This window comes from Gopherus evgoodei, chromosome 8, assembly GCF_007399415.2.
Source record: "Gopherus evgoodei ecotype Sinaloan lineage chromosome 8, rGopEvg1_v1.p, whole genome shotgun sequence".
Taxonomy (NCBI): Eukaryota; Metazoa; Chordata; order Testudines; family Testudinidae; genus Gopherus; species Gopherus evgoodei.
In genome coordinates, this window is record NC_044329.1 from 81,036,894 (window position 1) to 81,050,655 (window position 13,762).

At 41.2% G+C, this 13,762-nt stretch overlaps 1 protein-coding gene across 10 annotated transcripts in view; it reads right to left on the bottom strand.

Annotated features, from left to right (window-relative positions):
- Positions 1-10,217: 10,217 nt before the first annotated feature.
- The window catches only part of LRRC8B (leucine rich repeat containing 8 VRAC subunit B), a 42,140-nt gene continuing 38,595 nt past the window's right edge, over positions 10,218-13,762 (bottom strand). For all 10 annotated transcript variants that reach the window (XM_030573154.1, XM_030573152.1, XM_030573146.1 and 7 more), the window contains one exon: positions 10,218-13,670. In XM_030573154.1, coding sequence (XP_030429014.1) covers positions 13,398-13,670 — 273 coding nt within the window. In that variant the 3' untranslated portion in view covers positions 10,218-13,397. The remainder of the gene's footprint in view (positions 13,671-13,762) is intronic.

Genomic DNA, 13,762 nt, shown 5'->3' on the forward strand with positions numbered 1-13,762 from the left:
GGATCAAGAAATTTTTTTCCTAAGCGCATAAAGGAATTTCACTAAAAGCAAATGAGCACTTTGTACAGGCACCCTTCCTGGGTGGAGCTTTCAACTGAACCACGCTCTTCCTAAATTAAACTTTGCCTTCCCCTCCTCCCTCCCTTATTTCTCCCTCTTTCAAAGTTCATTCAATTTCACATGTGGGATGGGCTGTTTGAGGCCAGAAGACATTTATATTTTATTTATTTTACCAAATTAGATGATTTGTAAAAGTCATCTTAAAAATATGGAACCTAATCATAGTTTGAAATTTATCCTCACACCTATATATTCCTTTCCTCCTACATTCTAGCTGCAGCAGCCACTTGTCTCGGAGACGTCAAGCACTAAAAGATCAAGTTGTTGTACACTGGACCAAACCTGAGACAGGGGAAAGCATATTAAAAAGGCATTTGAAGCCAAATTAGGAATGCCAGGCTGGTATGCCTGAATCTGGGGAATTTTAACCACTGTCATGGGTTCTGATGATCCTTCGGCAGTTCATCAAGATGCTAATGAACTGCATGAAGTTCAGTGTGTAACCACTGGAGTCAGTGGCTACTGATCCCTGTCAGCTGAGTGGCATATTTACTTTCAGAACCATGATCAAGTGACATCTCTCGGGCCTGGAAACACAGTTTCAGTTACTACTAGTACTAGTGTTGGCTCTGCTGCAATTCCCAAATGCACGTGCCAGCCCTATTCCAATCCGGGGCATTCTCAGGTCAACGTTACCTGCAGCCTGCGGGCTCCTGTGGACTTGCAAAGTCCTTTGATCAGAACGGAGCAATCACCAGTCTCTGCTCTCCTCAGCTCTACTACTGGTGCGAGTACCCCACCCCGCACGTTTACAGCACTTGGAAACACCAGCTTGTCTCAGCAGCCAACAATCTGCGTGCTACTGGCCCCACCTCAATGCAGAAACATCCTGGCCTGCTTGTGTAACCCACACACCATGCAACAAAGTGATGGTATTTTCCATTATAAAACCTGCCCGCTAGTGAAGTCTTTTAAACCACATCTCCAGTAATTACCTGCCCAAGTGCAATGGGAACCGCTGCCCAGCGGATGGATGTATCCATTAGACAGTAATAGGATCTGAGCCAGAAATGGATTGATAATGGGGGAGGATTAAAAATTCAGGGTGAAATTGCGCCCAGGGCTGTTTTTACATCACACCTGAGAAAACACCTTCCCAGCTGAGTCACTGCCAGCACGAGGTGAAGAGAAGTTCCCTGGGCAGGGCAGGGACAGATGAGGCAGCACAAATGAGCTAGCGCCGGTCCTGCCCCAGGACTGGGGCGGGGGCAGAAAGTCAGCTGGCGAGCGGGGATGGGAGCTGCCGAGGGGAGAGGAGATTTCTGTACCCTAGGCTGCACTCGGCACTGATACCCTACCCTGCCCTGCCCAGATATGGATCCCCACTGCCAGGAGCTCAGGCCAAAATGGGCAGGGGGAGGGGAGGAGCTCTGCTTGGCCCTTTGTGATTTATGACCAACTCCCCAGCACCACTGATGATCTCTTCTCCCAGCTCACAAGGGACGTTTTCCTGAACAGCCATGACTTGCTTTCCATTGAATCACCCCTCTCCTTCTGGTGCCGATGGAGCAGGAAGTGAACGTAGGTTGTGTTGGTACCTCTCCACTGGGCTCCAGCCTCACTCAGGAGATCAGCCCCACTCTGAGAGTTAGGCTTGTTACAGTGACAACAGCAGGGGAAAGACACATTGAAAAAATCAGCATGTTCACCTGCCTTACTTATGATACCTTTGTTTCATTAAACCTGACTTTTACAAACCTCATTTGCTTTGCTCCCACTTACGAGGGGCATTTGCTTTTTACATTTTATCCTATTTGGGCCATGCAAATGAAGACTAAATTTGAAATCAGATATAACACTTCAGTTTCCCCACACTTGCCCAATCCTGCATTTGCTGAGCAGCTGGGGAAGGTTTAAATTCAAACAATAGTGTTTTCATCTTCTAGCTTATGAAAAAGCACAGATCATGCTTTTAAAAATAAATAACGCTGAATTTTTCATTTTAGATCACCTTAAAGAAGTCCTTTAAAAATCTGCTCTAGTGCCAGCAGAGGGAGCAGAAGAGCAAAACATGTTTTAGTTCATGTCCTCAATAAAGTCTAGGAATTGTAGATTTTTAAAAAATAGATGTTTAGAAGCCACATCTACATGAAGTTTCAGGTATAAACAATTGGATAGCAGTTAGACAGCTTTTAGGGACACACGAGCACATTACATGTACACAGAATTAAATAGAAAAGGGCAATTTTAAAATAAAACCTAGTGGGAAAGGAAGGCCATGATCCTGACTGAATGAAGGCCTACATCACCTCACTAGGAACTACATTTTAATTTATTGGGAGTAGTTTTCTTTTTTTTTCACTTCATCAGTCATTTTATTCAGGTACTGCTACATCTTGATATTATCTGGGCTAATTCATTAACCACTTAGCCACATTGGTAAGTAGATACTCACACCTATTTGATTTCAGTATCTTTGTGAGAAACTATTTTACTCATCTAGATCAGCAGTCTGGCAGTCTGTGTTGATAGTCATATTATGTGAAAGAGCATGTCACTCTAGGCCAGGGGTGGCCAGCCTGTGGCTCCGGAGCCACATGCGGCTCTTCAGAAGTTACTATTCAGCTCCTTGTATAGGCACCGACCCTGGGGCTGGAGCTACAAGCGCCAACTTTCCAATAAGCCAGGAGGTGTTAACTGCCTAACCCCTGGCTCTGCCACAGGCCCTGCCCCCACTCCACCCCGTCCTGCCCCCTCCCCTGAGCCTGCTGTGCCCTCACTCCTCCCATGAAACAGTTGCTTAGGAGGTGCAGGGAGGGGGAGGTGCTGATCAGCAGGGCTGCCGGTGGGCAGGAGGCGCTGGGAGTGAGGGGGGGAGTGGATGAGGGGCTGCTGACGTATTACTGTGGCTCTTTGGAAATGTAGATTGGTAAATTCTGGCTCCTTCTCAGGCTCAGGTTGGCCACCCCTGCCATAGGCAAAAGACAACAGCCTGGTCTGTGTTTTATATATATGTTAAATTACTAACTACATGTGATTGAACCACATTACCCTGCTTCCCTGAAAAGAGTGTGATGCAGGTCTGCAGGGATTAGATATACACACAAATCTGAGTTTTAGAATATAAAATTGTATAATTATTTAATTAGGGTTTGCCTTGATTTGTTTTCTCTATCCCCTTTCCACTGTCCCTCGGAATTATATAACTCCTAAAAAAAATCCGAAAAAATGATTGTCTTAATCCTTAATCTTTCTGAGATGATAAACATATATTTGCATCCTTCTAAATGTTCACTTACCTGGCAAACTGGAAAATGCCCATGTTTCAAGGGATCGCTATTCAGCGTATAGGCAACCCTTCCAAGAGGCATAGTTTTTACTGGTGGTGCTTGTTAGCTTCATTCCTTCACATGGTAGATGGGCTGGGCCCAAAATGGCATCTGAAGGATAGTCCTGAAGTGAGCATAGTGAATAAAGTTGTTAGCACATGTTCTGAATTTGGGTTATGTCTGTGCTACAGCTTCCTGCTGGCATAGTTCTGTCAGTTGGGGTGTGAAGAGGTGTCATCCCTGACAGACAGAGCTGAGCTGGCAGAAGTCCTCCTCTCAGGCAGAACAAGCTGGATGATTGGATTGTTCATTTTCAGATTTAGCTAATTAAAAATCTCAATTTTTTAAAGCAAAATTAAATGAATAATTACATAATCTCTAGCTGGCTGGTCCAGGAACCTTGCTGCAGAATTGGAACCTAGTTTGTCATAGAATATATAAGGACCTTGCCTATACTCACACTGGACTATATATGAATCTACTGGAATTCAATTCAACCATCTATTAACAATCCAATGGTATTTTTCTATCCAGAAAACTGGCAGCTGTAGCTAAAAGACAGGCTCAAGCATTTAGAAATCTGTCTCTCAAGATCGTGATAAAGTGCATAAGGAACTAATGCTGGAGAAATAATGTATTCTGTTGATCAGGACCATCTAGGCCAGCTGTTTCCTGATTTTAACAAGAGCTGCACACACTTGGCATAAAATGGATTTAATTCAAATCAGATTTTTTTTCCTGATCTTGACATTGCCGTTTGCTTTCTTGCCAGTTTTTTAAATTAGCAAATCATTTGGTTTCCATTTCCTCTTCAGGCATATGTTATAATTTATATCTGCAGAACAGAAAAACAACCACTAGCTTTACAACAACCTTCATTTATGAAAACATCTTTGGGAAACAAAGGGTTATTCATTATGAGGTGAAGTGTAAGTACCCATAACTCATCTTGGCTTCAGTGAGAAGCCAGGGCTTTCACATAAGCTTGCAGAAGTGGATTCAGTATACCCATCACGTTAGTAAATGAGAATTTCCTATCGCAAACAAGGATTACCTGGGAGAATGAAGTGTTTACTGTCTTTCCCAGAGTCTGGATGAGATTAGGGCATGGATGAGTGCAAGGTGAATAAGACTTAATGTAGATTAAAATTAAGGGGATTGTGGTAGGCTGAGGGAAGCTGCTGGAATATTTGACAGACCTATCAGCCTCTTGACCATGGTTCCCAATTTAAAGATCTGGTTAGATTTCCAGTTGCTTTTAAAAGCTCTGATAGCAAGGGTAACCAAGACTGCCTTCCACCAGCATCTAACTGCAATGCACAACCTGCTCTGGAAGTGATGTGGCAGCTCACTTGAGAGGATTGTCTTGCTGTCAACACACGGCCCCAGTGCTCCATGAAGTGCGCTATGAGTTTCCAGTTGGAGTTTCACATGTTGATACTGACTTGTAAAGCCCTAATGGCATAGCACTTTCCTAACTGAGAGATCACTTCTCCTCCCCTGTGATTGTCACAGCTGCACTGGGCAGACTCTCCAGCTGCAGCTCCCTTAGAATAAGAGAAGGAACTGTCGGCAGAGTTGTCTGCCTTGCATTCACAACCCGGCCATTGCTGCCATTAGTCCACCATCACCAGAATTTGTTGTTTTGGATGGCCCTTTGAAAGGGCTGAGATGGCAAAGGATGTACGTGTTGCTTTGTTAAAAAGATCAGAGAAGTGGAATAATTTTGATTCATTAATATCTGGTTGCCGATGGGCTGCTGGATGTTGTGTTGGATTGGGGGCTGGTTTTGTGCAAGGATTGTGAATTGTATTTTTACTTAGTGATATTGGACAGCTTGGGACAGGAGGGGAAGTTTTTGTTTTCAAACAAACACAGCATTAACAGAAAAATGAAAATGAATCACAGTATAAAGTCTTATATTCTCTATTCAGAAGTAAGTGCTAGGTCTTCTTCCTTGTGAACAAAAAGATTATCTGCGGCTGGCTGTTCTTTCCCACAGCAGCCAGTTACATAGCATACATTTAAAATCTGTGAGATAAGGTAACAGTTCCACATTTTCTTCTGACAGTGCTGCCCTGATTTTACTTTGTAAATCACTATATACATTTTACCTTATATAAAGGTTTTCCATAATGTCAATTCCAGCATTTGAAAGGACTATTTTAAAATTCCTGATGACTAGGTTCTAGGTGATGTTCACATACACACCTACTTCCACTTAACTGGTGTCCTCTTCTAGCTATAACAGAAGAAACCATTCAGCAGACTAGTGTTTGCTAGGCCAGATAGTGTACCGGATTCAACAGCCAGATGATAACAGTACATCTGCTAGCAGTATATTTACTAGCGTAAAAAGCTAGTAACATGCCATGTCATAAAACTGGGCTACAAAAAAAAAATGTAGCCCCTTTTTAAAAGGTGTAACTATTTAAGGCTCCAGTATAATTTATAGGCATCTTAAAAAACAAACAAACAAAAAACCACAAAACCAACCCAGACCCACAGGACGTGGGAAGTAATTTTATTTTGACAAAGGGCTCAAGTTATCATTTGACCTGCCCAATGATTTTATTTCATGCAATTTCTGTACTGAACAAGGCTGATCGTTTAAAACTAAGAAATCAATACACATGGCTGGTTACTGGCAGCTGGGCCATACTTGGCTGGCTATGGGCATGACTCTTCACTGCAGTTGACTCAGGCTGTTACCTGACTTTTAGACCAATTCTCCCTCCCCCCATGCACACACAAACTGGGATTATATGAGCTTTGAATTTTATTACTAGTGAGTTGTCACTGGATCAGCCTTCCAGTCCATGTTCATTTCACTTTTATGAACATTTGCATACTTTATGTAATGGCAGCTCAGCTGCCCATATTAATTTTTAAAGAGTAGTTGGTTTTTACACTACACATCGGTGTGAGGCTGCTTGGGAAACAATGAAGAGGTAGGACATTGCATCCAAAACTTTGAATAAAGTCTCAGCACTAGCAGACAGCTATATAGATACGCATACTACAACACTATACAGTATCACATTCCCCCACACAACACAAGGATGTTGACACATTGTTATTGTTATTTCCATTGTTTGCATGGCCCCCGCCCATTATCAGAGGCCACTTTCTAGTTTCCTGTACTGGGCCTGTAAACCAGCATCACCTTGAGCCCACTTGTGGTGAAAGCTCTCACTCTTATCCTCACAGACATTGTGTAGTGCGCAGCATGCCCTGATAAGATGAATAGTGTTGAGCACAGTGGCATCCAAATGACTTTGCAGGCCTCACCATCTTGATTTGCTGGTCAAATGTACATTTCATGGCCATCTGCAGCTGCTCAGCGTGTAGTTAATCCTTCTTCTATCAGGTGCTCTTCCATCAGGGTATTGGCATACTCTCAGTACATCCCACATTGGTGCTTGTGAATGAACATAGCCACCTATACAATTATCATTCATGTGCCTGGGCATAATTGTGTCATGAGAGTCCCAGCATGTTTTAGGAGCCCCATTCTCTCAAAGCCACCTATTATTTTAGGTATATTAGCTATAGCCACCATCTGTAGGTAAATCAGAGCAAACTGCCTCAAACTTCCATCCACACAGCACCAATAGTTGATTTGTCAACAGGAAACTAGTTAATCACTGACCTGTAACAGACTGGGGCAGCCAGCTTCCAGATGGCAATAGCAACCTGAATCTACATGCCCTGGCACTGGAAGGTCAGCTTCACAGCTTCAAGAAGGTCGTCTTCCTCATGTGGAAATTCTGGAGTTGCTGCTGGTCATCGCAGGTGTGCATGATCACGTGGCATTACTCCTCCTCCTCCTTCCTGCACCAGAACCACCTGTCCACATAGGGGGAATTCACAGCTATTGCAATCTGCATTAGCTGTCTCCACTCTATCATGTTAGCATATAGTCCGCACAATCTCCTCACAAGACTGTCAATATATTCTGAGGGCTACAAGCCACTGCCCCAACTATCTCTTTCCCTCAGTAACAATTCAGCCAAAAGCAGGAACAGGTCATTGTCCTATGCTGGATCCACGCCTTGGCACCAGCTGGAATGGACAGTGAGGTGCGTACAGAACCAGAAGGGTTTTAGTTTATTGTGTTGGTGGACAAAGAATACTTCCACACAGGAGCTCGGGAAGGACAGATAAGCATATTGTGAAACAATTCCTAAAGTAGCTCAAGTTACTGCAGCACTGTGAACCATGGGATATGCCCATCCTCCACTCCCAAATCCTAGTGTCTAATCCAGGTTACTGCAGTACTTGTATGGATGCAGCTACACAGCTATGGCTCCAGTGTGGCTCAGCAGTGTGGATGCTCACAGCCAGGCTTGGCTTACTGAGGGGCCCAAATCCAGGTAAACTATGCACTAAAGAAACTATATGCTGTATTTCCTACATTCCAAGGACACACATTCGCTCACATGAAATGCAACATTAGATTTGTACACTTGAGAAAATACAGGGTGTGATAAAACCCCAAATAGCTTTGACACATCCTCAAAGGTTCTAGAACTTTACTGATTTAAACAATCTGCAAGAGGAAATGGAGCTGTTTCCTGCACTCAGGGCTCACACTCCTTTGCCACAAAAGCCTCTCTCTCAAGCTCCTGACATCTAGTTCTCCAGAAACTATTGACTAGTTGTAGAAAAACATTCACATTTTAGAGGTTAAGAGCTGGTCTACATAGGGAAATTTACTGGCATCTATACCATTCTACTTATCCCGGTTTAAATTCCCCATGTGAACACTTTAAAAGTGTGCATGTAGACAAGTCCTAACTGAGACAGAGACAAGTTTTCACAGAGCCTGGAACCATAGTTCTGAGATGTTGACTGCCCCATTTATCTTCGTGAGGCATTAACTCAGTGATGATAATTTAGATGCCAACCTTGCTAACTGTTCCATTCCTCATACAAGAGAGGAAGGGAAGGATCACAGATCTGCACAATTTACCACAAGATCTCATTCTGATGCCCCAAGAATATAGCATTTGGGAGATACCACCACTTATTTTTTTTCCCTCCAAATCATGGAGACAAGCCCAAGAGAATCCAAAGCCCATACAGGATCATATTTTGAACATATGAACAATTTTCTGTGAGCACCATCTCATTTTGGTCATCTGCCTGGGAAGAAGTTATTGTAGGGGCAGAAAGTGGAAGAGTACCATCACCTTTCCCCCTCCTTTCATTGTGACCCCTGCCTGCACTTCATGCTTATATAAAATCACAAGCTCCTAGAAGTGTAGCTGGAAAGGTTAGGGGATGTGGCCTTTCTGTAGCAAGACAGTGACTGTGAAGAGGATCAAAGCTAAGTAGTTTCCACCACCAAGTGTTTCCTTTACAGCACACTGTATGAGAACTGCCTAGACAGTACACTTCTGCTGAAGCTCCTGACATTGCCATAGCTATTGCCTTCACAATTTCTTTGCAAGAGGAAAACTTCAAAATCATTACCTGCCAATACATGCTCACTTTAGCTCCATCCCTATAAACTGGAACTTTGCATTAAATATGGCATCCTGCTGAAGCTAAGTCCCACTAACTACAACACACAATAGGGTGGGCATTTTATCTTAGCAACCTGTTAATAAAGATTATCACACAATTTGTAATATGAGCAATTAGGGTTACCAGATAGCAACTGTGAAAAAACAGAACAGGAGGTGGGGGGTAATAGGCATCTGTATAAGAAAAAGTCCTAAAAAACAGGACTGTCCCTTTAAAAATGGGACATATGGTCACTCTATGAGCAATATATACCAGTGTTTCTCAAGTGTGGCCACTGTTGCTGCATGTAGCAACCAGGGGCTTTTCTTACAGCCACAGCCTTCTGGATTGAGATTGTGGGGGGTGGGGAGAGGAACAGGGCCCCTCTCTGGTGCTCTTGGATGCATGACCTTGGAGTTGGGGTCGCGAATAAGGGTTGAGCTGTGCCTCCTCTGGAGATACCTGGGGCACTATGCTGGAGGAGCAGGCAGCTGGTGAGCTCCCCATCCCAGGGTTCAGGATTTGGGCTTCAGCATCAGGGTGACGGGCTTCGGACTCCAGCCCTGAGTTCTGACTGTGTAGTAGGGGGCCCCAGGCTCTTGCCGCGTGACTTCGGGCTCCGTCCCCCATCCAGGAGCTTCAGACTCCGGCCCCTACTGCCTCCCCCGACCCATCCACCCCCATCCAGGGCTTAATTTGTCCCCAGGATTGCCAGAGCTAAGTCTGCTGTGAAAAGTGATACTTGTATGTCTGTTAATGTCATGTTTCACAACAGATTTATAAGCTAGAAATAAATAAATTACAATGATTTTGACATGTATATTTATTTGTTTCTCTTAAAGCTAATTAAGTATTTTAGGAAAAAGTGTGAGAAAGACCATCAGCAAGAGCTGGCGGCCGCACTCTGAGGCCACCAAATTTGTCCTGAGAACCCCCTATAGGCCATCATTAAGCAGCGGGTTAAATGCACTGAGGTTTATTTGCTCAGCACAGGAGAAGTGATCTTTGCTCAGCATCTGCCAGGTTCCACTGTGTAATGCTGTGCTGCATTACCAAAAAGTGTTCAGAATTTGTTTATACGGCATCTTAAATTCAAATTAAAGGCAGCTGAGGCACTTCAAGGAGCAGGGTTTCTTTGGTGTGTTTTCTGATCCAAACACAGAGGGACTATAAATAATTAAAATAACTGATTTCCCTTAACAGAAGAGAACAAAGTTCTAATGACTAAATTTCATCTGTCAAAGATGGGGAGAAATGCTGCTGACATGTATGTAGGTAAGGAAATAAAGTGCATAGAATTGTAATGCAAAGAATTTAATAGTTTTTCAGCCAAAAATGTCCAAAATATACAAGGTCACAATTAATACAAAATACATAAACAACAACACAACAGAATTGAAACAAACTGAGAAGCCTTTTTTTGATGAATGGGACTGGTTTATACAAATAGGGCAGATGTCACCAGAGCTTGTTGTACAGTAGTTATGAAATTGGATTAATATCCCGATTCCCTGATGATCTCTTCATTCTGAACAAATGTTCAATGTTAAGCTGATGTTTAAATGATGACTGAAATAGACATCATGAAATTCCATTATGATTGCCTCCATCCTCCATTCTTAAATATTAGGGAGGGGAGTGTCCAGGTACAGAAAGGAAAACAAAAAAGGCACACTGTGGCATGAGTTAAGGCTAGAGATGTCAGCCTTTAAACTTTCTGGCCTTTGTCAGGGTGTAACATAATATTCATATTATATTACTTTAAGATGTAGGCTTTGAGTTCATTTCTCCTTTTTAAAAGGGAAAAACCAACAAAATGTTAGACACATCCAGTACAGCTGTAGGTTTTTTTTTTGTTTTTCTTTTAAAAAGACTCCATTCATGAAACAGTGTTTATGGGTCTAATCCCATGGTTCTTAGACAGTTTCCCCAGCTTCTTTTGGAGTTATGCACATTTTAAGAATGCAAGATCAGCCTCTACATTATTCCTATTAGTGTAGTTCACTTCTGAAGGACAAACTCTGGATGAAATAAAGTAGATCAAAGCCATAGTTAAGCAGTGTCAGAGTGCTAATCAAGAAAAAGGGTTTACACAACTAAAAAGCTGTAAAAATTTGTTCTAAATGTCTGGTGCAAACAGTTATCTGTTTAACCTTATGCTCTTTTAAATATCAATGCTGCTTTTCAACAAAGGAATGAAATAAAGCTTAAGACTAAAAGAACTTTTATCCAAAACAAAATCTACTTTTGTAATATTATTTTTAAAGTACTTTGTAGGCTAAAATCTTGTGCAAATTCCAGCACAAAATGATTTTAAAATTTCCTGACATAATTTATACTGTAATTATTAACTCAACTCTATTGATAGTGGCACAAGTTGTTCCGCTCTAACATAGTTATATTCTAAGACTAGCTCTGTTTGTGAACTATGCAAGTCCCCTTGGACCTATAATGACATGAAAATTATATCTTGGACTAAGACTTGGAAAAACTAGAAATGGAAGTTACAAAAAGATACTATTCTAGAAATATTGCTTAACATTTAGATGTGATTGATCAGTTGACACACAAAATTTCATTCAATACAGCACCTACTAAAACTAAAAGATTGAAAAGCTGTGGAAAAATTCATGAAGTTCCATATGTTCGGTTCCCTGAGAAGAATGTTTTATTTAGAAAGGTCTTTGGAATGCAATTTGCCTGATGAATAAGTATTAACCTGTTGGATAGCTAAAGACCATCTCCTCTTTATATGTAGGGATCAGAATTTAAGTATATGATTTTTTTTTAAATTAAAAGGCAAACCTTAACTCCAAGACAATGCCATTGTGAATGAGAGCAGAGTGACCAAAAAATAAACTAGATTAAACTCATCTTCTAGTGATTTAATGACAAACCAGGGATTACAATTATTCAACATCAAGAATCTTAAGAAGTCAATGTTTCTAGTGTTTTTGTCAGATGTAGTTGTATCTGGTTAAACATACATTAGCCTGCATTTTACATTTGAATTTTAACACATTAGAAAAATGTTCCCTGAATACATGCTAGCAGGTTGTGTGTCTGTATATACATACCGTAACAGGCAAAATCCAAAATTCTTAGCTGAGATGATAAATTCCAGAATAGCAGACTTAGAAGTAAATAATGAAACAAAGTGTACAGGAAAAAAATATATAAAATCTGCAATCACTTTATTTCCTTCCAGTTTGGAGTATATTAAATAAAGGAAAGGGTAATAAGAGCTTCCCTTCAGCTCACAGCTTGTAGGCACATACCACTTAGGAGAAAAGAAAAAGCTTATGGTGTTTTTACAAGCACTTCTGAACTGCATGGGCTTTTTTCCTCCTCCTCCTCTTTTTTTTTTTTTTTTTTTAAAGTTGTATCGTTCCCTCTCCATCCATTAATCTTTGATGAAAATTTTTCACCAGTACATTAATACCGCAGTGGGAGTGACGGGGAGGGAATATTGAGGGAATCAACAATTGGAAGGTTAAGTGGCAAGTGGGAGTATACACCACACTAACAGCTGGGATCCCCACAACTTATCAAACAATTCATGGCTGCACTGTGTTCCATTTGCCATTATGATCAATGAAGGTAGGTATTATGGAATTATCAATTTATGTTGTCTCAGTTAAGTACATGTGAACAAAGCAAGTACCTTTGTTACATGAACAGTAGCTACTTGAATACTTAGGGTTCTTCGGATTGATTTTTAAAATTAAATAAGCTATATTTGAATCCCACCTACTAGGCAAACGAGATAGTTAATTAGCTCAATTTTTGCTACTTTAAAGACATAAAATATTGAAGTGGGTTGTAGAAGGCTGTGTAGAATACTTGTCCAACTTTTTTAATAAAAAGAGTCAAGTGGCATCTTCCCAAGTTACAAGTTTAACGTTCAACACTTTTCTCACATGAAAAAAACATTAAAACTGTAAAATGACGTTGTAAAATGATTTTCAAAATGCACAATGAACCAGTTAATTGTGTTACTTTAAATAGGATAGTCCCAACTTAACACATGCTACTCCAAGTCAGTGGTAAGTATGTATCTGAAAAAACAAACCTAGGTAATCCTTGCTCCCAACATAATATACGATTAAGCCATTTAAAATTGTTTTCAGAAGAAATAAAATTTTCCATGAAAAAATGAGATACTCTACAGCTAAGCAAGCAACTCTTCTATCCCAACACTAGTGACCATAAACATTTACTACTGAAAGCACATCAGCCAGTAGAACCCAATCACTTACCTATCAGGTTATTCACAAATGTCTGTCTGCTAAATCTACACTTCTGCTTGCTTGTTTTAAGACAAATGCATTTTTTTCCTTTTCTTATAAAGACGACTCAGGGCAACATGGGTAGATTTAGACCTGAATTGTAAACTACTTGTTGCCTCTCTTTCCTTCTTTCCACCTACATCTATCTTTACACAGACAGTAAGTCAAAGGCCTAAAGGATTTATCGACGTACACAGTCTCATCTCATTTAACATTTATCCAAGCACGTCTGCAAGCTCTCTCTCACACAAGGTGGAAGCGTTTTTAACAACCTTTCTTCTACAATTAGACAACTCCGTTTCAGAGACTGACATTCTTCTAGTTCAGCAGGAAGCGATTCAAGGTAGTTCCCAATCAGCACTAGCTGAACAAGGTTCAACAGTTGGCCGACACGAGGAGACAAACTCGTCAGGCTGTTATGTCCCAGAAGTAAACATTGCAGCTTTTTGCACTGAAATAATCCATCTGGCAGTATCTCAATCTACAAAGAGGAAGGAGGACATGCTAATTAAAGCTTGTTAAGCTATACAAAAACTGCATATTTTTCATTACTCAATGTACTTTTTACCCTCA